Here is an 8,494-nt window from a genome sequence, read left to right as displayed (position 1 = left end):
CTTGACATAATTGGATGGATTTTGTCATTTATCTTCACTCTGAAATTTCATCCTGGTTCTCAATCTAGTCCTCACTCTTGGGATTTATGACACTTGTACCAAAGGTGCCTCTAGAGTATCTAAGGGGAAAACTTTCTCAGTATTTGCATAAGTGGAGAATGTCATTATTTTGTAAACCCTGGGGACATTCCTACCTCTCATGGGATCTGAACAACTTGTCCATTTCAATCTGAGAAATGAGGGAAGGAAGGGTTTCCCTGGGTGTTTAAATTCAATTAACTCCCTTCCCAGTTTGTTTTTATCCTGTCATCCACTTTTTTTTTTAATAATATTTAACACTGTCTATAAATCTTTCCATACTTTTTTTTCTTTAATTATCATCTATCTCTTCCTAAAAAAAAAGCTTTGTAACAATAAGGGACAACATTATGCCTAAAACAACACCTGGGGCTCAATAAATAAATAAATAAATAATTTTCAAAACAATGAATAGACTCCAGCAGCATTATGGCTCTCCTGCTACAAATCCATTTTATTAAAATGAATATATTGAGAATTAGAGAACTCCCATTAGTTTCTCAAGTAGGTATTCCTGCTCATATCTCCTCATTCTAATGCCTTTAGCCTTGACCACATCACATGTACCTGACACACAGAATGCCTTCATTTGACATAATATGAGGGAATTAAACTCCATTCGCAGATGATGTATCCTTTAGCCATGGAGAGGGCCAATCACACCGTGACTGAATTCAGCCTTGTGGGCTTCAAAACAGACCCTGTGATGCAGTTGATCCTATTTGTGGTTTTTCTTGGTGTGTATACTGTGACCCTAGTGGGAAATATCATGCTAATAACATTGATCTGTAATGACTCCCGGCTCCACACACCCATGTATTTTTTCATTGGCGATCTGTCATTTCTGGATCTCTGGTATTCCTCTGTCAACAGCCCGAAGATCCTAGTGACCTGCATCTCTGAGGACAAAAGCATCTCCTTTGCTGGCTGTGTAGCTCAGTTCTTATTCTCTGCTGGGCTGGGATATAGCGATTGTTATTTGTTGGCTGCCATGGCCTATGATCGCTATGTGGCCATCTCAAAACCACTGCTTTATTCTCAGGCAATTTCCATAAGGCTATGTGCATTTTTGGTAGCAGCCTCATATCTTGGTGGATTTATTAACTCTTCCATCATCACCAAAAGAACTTTTGCCTTGAACTTCTGTGGTGACAATGTCATTGATGACTTTTTCTGTGATTTACTTCCTCTGGTGAAGCTGGCTTGTGGCAGAAAGGATGGCTACCAGACTCTACTGTATTTCCTCCTGGCCTCCAATGTCATCATCCCCCTTGTGCTCATACTTGCCTCCTACCTCTTCATCATTACCACCATCTTGAGGATCCGCTCCACCCAGGGCCGCCTCAAAGCCTTCTCTACATGCTCTTCCCACTTGATTTCTGTTACCTTGTATTACGGCTCCATTCTCTACATCTACTGTTGCCCCCAATCTAGCTATTTCATGGATAGGAACAAAATAGGCTCCACCTTTTACACTGTGGTCTTCCCCATGTTGAATCCTATGATCTACAGCCTGAGGAATAAGGATGTGAAAGAGGCTCTGAATAAACTCTTTAAGTAAATCAAGATTCTCTCTTTCTAAGGAGATGGGAAGAAAATCTTTGATCAAGTTATTTGTAACTCAAGCAGAGCTGCTGTTGTGCTCCATCATAATGAGAAAATCTTACAATCAAGTTAAAAAGTTTCTCCAAACTTGACATTACATAGTTCAAGGGACCTAAGAAAAGAAAATTAAGGGAATTTAGGAAATAAATTTTGAACGTAAAGTATAAGGATAGTAATTGAATTCCATTGGTTAGAAACAACCAACATCATGGACTAGACACAAAAAACTGAAATGCAAAAACTTGCCTCTACATTTATAAAGAAAAGTACCATAATATCCTATTGCCATTAGCATAAGAATATTTTTGATAGACTGATCCACATAGTATAGTATTGACATAGTTATATCATACATACAGGAACAAATATACTGAAGTAATTTTAATATTTTCCTACGACTACTAATTAGATGATACTCATCCCTTTCTATTTTCTTAACAGAATTTTATAAACATTTTTACAACATTTTTTCCAGAAGCATTAGCACAAAGACTTAGCAGTACACATGAATCACCTCAGTGTAAACTAGTCTCTGAAGGCAAGATTTAATCAATTCACTTATCACTTGCATAAGGAAAAATCAGTCAAGACTCCATTGATGTGATTTTGTGAATCACCATAACTCTCAGTGATCCTCTTACTTAACTTCTGCCAATCAAACTGTGACTTATTAACAGCAAAATACGTTTACTATAATAAAAAATAATAGCTATAATGAAATAAAACAACCTGATAAATGAAAGTCTATGAGTACACATTGCTCAAAAGAAAAAAGTCTATATGAAGAATACATAAAATAGTGATACAAGAAAAGGGTAAATATGATATGTTACATTCCACTTTGATTGATTTTTTTTAAGTAAGTCAATGTTAGTGTATGCTTATAAAGCATAACTATGTCCTTGTTTTTATTGGGGTAAGCAGTAAAGAAGAAAATGCCAGCTAACCAAATAGTTCCAGAAAAAGTTAGGAGCCCCATGCAGAACAGGAGGGACCTATCAACACTGGCAATCATACACATTAATCTGGAATGTAGGTAGAAAGGATGAAATTAGTACCAGTTGTCACACACAACACAAATTGAAACGGAATCCAACAGTGCAATTCCAGGATGCTTTACTTAGACAATTTTCTAAAAAGGATAGATATTTCTGCCAACTCAGCCTCATATTAAAAAGGTAAGATCTCTGTATTTATGGCTAAAGATAATAAAATTCCTATAAAATACACATTATTTTAAAGTAACATTAACAGAGCAAATTGTTATGCTACAGTGGAAGAAAATTGGTTGTTCAATACCAACCAATTGAAACTAGAAAATATATCATTCCAGAGGGAAATACTAAGTATGTTCATATTATGGTGTGTTTGGAGAGGTTATCTCCACTGCATAATCATGTTTAAATAATATTACTAAAACCCTAGGAATACTATGTAAGGATAGTGTAATGGATTGAATTATGTTCCCCAAAATATGTGTGTATCAACTTGGTTAGGCCATGATTCCAAGTATTGTGTGGTTGCTGTCCATTTTGTGATTGCAATTTTATGTTAAGAGGATTAGGGTGGGATTCTAAGACCAACCTTACTCGAGTCACCTCCCTGATCCAATCAATGTAAAGGGAGTTTCCCTGGGGTGTGGCCTCTACCACCTTTTATCTCTCAAGAGATAAAAAGAAAGGGAAGCAAGCAGAGAGTTGGTGATGTCATACCACCAAGAAAGCAGTGCCAGGAGCAGAGCATGTCCTTTGGAGCCGGGGTTCCTGAGCCTGAGAAGTTCCTTGACAAGGGGAAGATTGAGGACAAGGACATTCCTCCAGAGTTGACAGAGAGAGAAAGACTTCCCCTGGAGCTGACACCCTGAATTTGGACTGTCAGCCTACTTTACTTGCAGAAATAAATTTCTCTTTGTTAGAGCCATCCACTTATGGTATTTCTGTTATTGCAGCACTAGATGACTAAGACAGGTGTAATAATCTTAGGAAGACAAACAAAATTAACCTAAAGATTTAATTGAAACATGCCCTTAATATTTTAGAATATTTTTAAGTGCAAATTTAGCCACAAATTTATAATCACTGTGTTGGGAATATTTCATATGTCCTTTGTGTTTTGAAGTGCACGAAACAATCTAATTCGTAATCACAGTATAAATTCCTAAAGGAATTTGATTATTAGAATTATAAGTTATGACATTTAAATTCTCGACAGCAAATGTTTTCCATGTGTGTCTTTTAGATTTTAATTTACTTAACTTATATATAAAAAGATATATAAGTTAAGTAAATTAAATATTAAACATAGTACGACTATGTATTGGGGATCTCCAAGACTACACTCAGGCTTGATGATTCACTGGAAGAACTCACAGGACTCAGCACATAGTCAAACTCACAGCTATTATTTATTTCAGCAAAAGGACAACAAGCATAATCAGCAAAGGAAAAGGCACATGGAGTGGGTCCAGGTGACACCAGGCACAAGCTTCCAGGAGTCTTCTCCTAGTGCAGTTACACAGGATGCACCAGATTCCCCAAGAAACACCCTGTAAAACCTGTGAAATGCTGCCAGCCAGGGAATTTCATTAGAAACTTGGATTTTGATTGGGAACTGTTCATATACACAGCCTATGCTTAGAATGCACCACAAATTCAGACTCAGAAAGAAAGCAAGTTTTCAGCATCAACAATATTGTATGAACAGCTTTGGCATATTGAACTATTTTATTACTTCTGCGAATGGTGGGAGGTCTCTCAAAATCAAGATTCCCATACACCCGCCAAAAGCAAACCTTGTAAGCAGACATTTCAAGGGATAACTGGCTAACTATGTTAACTCTTCCTTAGACAAATTATTTATGGGGGTTCTCCTTATGCAAAAAAACATATTGAACTTAAATGTTCTATAAAGAAAATGAACAAGTCTTAATATCTTTCACAGAATAAAGCTTGAGCAGGGGCATTCCTGGATAGCAAGCCTTGTGGTATTCCCAAAGTCATAATGTGTAGGTTCCTATGTTAACAGTTAACTTTGTGTCTAGTAAAAGTCAGTAAAGTAGTAAGGATCTATATAGTTGAGGTTGTTGAAACTCTAACCACTACTTTAACTACTTATTACTATGATTACAAATACAAATTACTCTCTACCTGCCTTCTTCCATGATTCTGATCCATTTACTCTCTCCCACAATCTCAGCTAAACAGGAATATTTACTGGTAAAGTGTCTTAAATTTTCATTCTAGTGAGATCTGAGACTTTGGTCCGTGTCTTTACTGGGTGGCCACATTTTTGCTTCGAAAGGAAGTGCCAAAGGAATGCTAAAAGATAAGTAGCTAAATCCCCTGGCTCCCGAAGATAGTTCTTCTTGACTCCATTTTGTAGGAGAGATAATTTTCATATGGAGACTGGGATAAGTCACTCTGTCCAGTACAGTGACCATTGTTATATTACTGAACAAGGAGCCCAAAACAGCCAGGGGTGACACTCCTATTTCAGTTGATCAGAACAATGAGGATGTTTTCCTTCGGGAAAGCATTACTCCTTGTACACACACACTTACAAATCCACTGCCCAACAGGGACAAGAAATAAAGCCTAGTGGTTCATTCTGGGCATAGTAAAACAGACAGTGTTAGTCTAAGTCCTCTGAGGAGAAAACACTGAGATGGAATTAAATGTGCTAGAATTTTATTAGGGGAAACACCTGAATAAGAGAAAATAAAGCAAGTAAGAAAAAACAAAGAATGACATCAGATCATGCTACAAGTCTGACTTCAAAGGAAGAGGAGAGGAAGGATGCGTGAAAGAATCCTAGCCCATGTGCAGTCTAATGGAAGTAGAGCAAGGTCAGGAGAAAGTTCTTGAGCCAACCAGAGTAGTCTAGTGCCTAACAGGGCTATGCCTGCCTTAGTAGCCCTGCCATGCTAAGTCATTGTTTGGGAATAGCCTTGGAGCATATGTAGGAAATGGATTTCAGAGTTCAACAGCTAGGGCCTTTGGTCAACTGCATTATACTTGAAGGACTGCAAGGCTTACTTATTAGTCACCACAGGGGCCATGGCTACTGCATTCCCTTAGTTCCTAGGGATGTACATTCTTGATTAAAGAAGGGTGACATGATATAGTGACTGCTTTTTGAATGCATATCAAATGTCTTAGAGGACACCTCCTTCAAAGTGAGGATGGTGAGAATTTGTCTATTTACTTTGGATGTTTTACCAGAAGAGACCAATCCTGGAGAAGGGCATCATGCTTGTAAAATAGAGGGTCAAGAGAAAAAAGGAAGACCCTCAAGAAGAGGAATTGACACAGTGGTTGCAACAACGTGCTCAAACATACCTACTGTTTTGAGGATGGAACAGGATAGAGAAACATTTTGTTCTATTATACATACAGGGTTGCTATAAGTTGGAACTGACTCAATGACACCTAACCACAACAACAATTTCTGTGGATAGGGGGCAATCGTTGCTATTCTTTTGTTATTTAATGAATCTCTTGGTCATAAATAATGTTTGGCAGTGTACCATGTTCATGAATAAGGTATTTTATAAAGACACATCTAGAGATGCTGGCAGTGAAAAATTGGCAGGGAAATGAATATGTAAAGCAGAGTCATCCTAAAAACTGTGACTATTCCTATGAAGAAAATCATCCCACTGCCATTTTGGATTAGTAGGAATAGTCTAATCTAATTAATCTGCCAACCAGGTGATTCACCAATTCTCCAAGAAAATGATGTTCTCTCAGAGGCACAATGGTAGCCTCTGTTGTTAGCATTTTGGACACATCATAGAGGGGGTAGCCAAACCAGACTTGTCCTTTTCTGCCCAAATGCCCCCATCCTATATCTCAGGTTCTCATTTCTTTCCAGTCAGTTTTCTTATCTTTCCATTTAATGCCTACCAAGGTTAACTCAGCCATTTGTCTGTCAGTTTGTCACATTGTGGTGGCTTGAGTGTTGCTATGATGCTGGAAGCTATGCTACTGGTATTTCTAAAACCAGCAGGGTCACCCATGATGGACAGATTTCATTGCAGCTTCCAGATTAAGACAGACTAGGAAAAAAGGACCACGAACTTACTTTAAAAAAAAAAAATGCCCAATAAAAACCTTATGAATAACAACAGAACTTTGTGTGATATAGTGCTGGAAGATGAGACCCTCCGGAAGGTATTCAAAATACTACTGGAGAAGATCTGCCTCCTGTCTCCTCATAGTAGAGTTGACCTTAATGGATGGAGTAAAGCTTTTGGGACTTTTTTTTTTTTTTTTTTTTGCTGATATGGCATGAGTCAAAATGAGAAGAAACAGCTGAAAACATCTACTAATAACTGGAACATGAAATGTACAAAGTGTGAATATAAGAAAATTGGAAGTTATCAAAAATGAAATGCAATAAATAAAGATCAATATCCTAGACATTAGCAAGCTAAAACGGACGGGTATTGGCCATTTTGAATTAAATAATCATACAGCCTACTATTCCAGGGATGACAAATTGAAGAGAAATAGTGTCACATTCATTGTTAAAAAGAACATTTCTAGATCTATCCTGAAGTATAATGCTGTCAGTGATAGGATAATATTCATAAGCCTATAATGAAGAGCAGTTAATACCACTATTACTCAAATTTACCCACTAACCACTAATGCCAAAGATGAAGATTGTTACAAACTTGTACAGTCTGAAATTGATCAAATATGCAATCAAAACACATTGATAATTACTGATGATTGGAATGTGAAAGTTGGAAAAAAGGAGAAGGATCATTAGTTGGGAAACATGGCCTTGGTGATAGAAACAATGCAGGAGTTCACATGACAGAATTTTGCAAGAGCAAACTTATTCTTCGCAAATACCTTTTTACAACAACATCGATGGTGACTATACACATGGACCTCACCAAATGAAAAATGCAGGAATCAAATTTACTTTATCTGTAGAAAGAGTTGATGGAGAGGGTCAATACTGTCAGAAAAAGGCCAGGGGCCTACTGTGGAACAGGCCATCAATTGCTCATATGCAAGTTTGAGTTAAAGCTGAAGAAAATTAAAACAACTCTACGAGAGCCAAAGCACTACCTTTAGTATATCTCACCTGAATTTAATGAGCATACCAAGAATAGATTTGCCACACTGAACAATAATGACTGAAGATCAGACAAGTTATTGGCTGACATTAAGGACATCATACATGAAGAAAGCAAAAGGTCATTAAAAAGACAGGAAAGAAAGGAACAAAATGAATGGCAGAAGAGTAGCTAAACCAAAGGGAATAAATAATGTAGTAAGAGAGATGAACAAAAGATTTCAAAGACTGCCCCCAGAAGACAAAGCGAAATATTAAAATGAAACTTGCCAGGACCTGGAGTAGGAAAACCAAAAGGAAAGAACACACTCAGCATTTCTCTAGCTGAAAGAACTGAAGGAAAAATTCAAGCCTCAAGTTGCAATACTGAAGGATTCAACAGACAAAATACTGAACAAGCTACAAGAAGCATCAAAAGAAGATGGAAGAAATATGCAAAGTCACTGTACCAAAAATAATTGATAGATGTTCAACCGTTTCAGGAAGTAGCATATGATCAAGAACCTATGGTATTGAAGGAAGAAATTCAAGCTTCCCTTAAGGCATTGGTGAGAAACAAGACCCAGGGAAGTAATAGAATACCAACTGAGATGTTTCAACAAACAGATGCACCGCTGGATGTCCTCACTTGTCTATGCCAAGAAATTTGGAAGAAAGCCACCTGGCCAACCACCTGGAATGGATCCATATTTGTGCCCATTCTAAAGAAAGATGATCCAAC

At 37.4% G+C, this 8,494-nt stretch overlaps 1 protein-coding gene across 1 annotated transcript; it reads left to right on the top strand.

The window, feature by feature from the left end:
• Positions 1-721: 721 nt before the first annotated feature.
• LOC135231794 (olfactory receptor 9G19-like) lies at positions 722-1,639 on the top strand. Its single transcript, XM_064288979.1, has one exon. The coding sequence runs from the start codon at positions 722-724 to the stop codon at positions 1,637-1,639; it is 918 nt and encodes a 305-aa protein (XP_064145049.1).
• Positions 1,640-8,494: the final 6,855 nt, after the last annotated feature.

The sequence above is a fragment of the Loxodonta africana genome, chromosome 7 (genome assembly GCF_030014295.1).
Source record: "Loxodonta africana isolate mLoxAfr1 chromosome 7, mLoxAfr1.hap2, whole genome shotgun sequence".
NCBI lineage: Eukaryota > Metazoa > Chordata > Mammalia > Proboscidea > Elephantidae > Loxodonta > Loxodonta africana.
This window is presented reverse-complemented; position numbering and strand designations above follow the sequence as displayed.

Excerpts from the sequence above, each read along its gene's own strand:
- LOC135231794 (XM_064288979.1), top strand. The coding sequence starts at position 722 with ATGGAGAGGGCCAATCACACCGTGACTGAATTCAGCCTTGTGGGCTTC.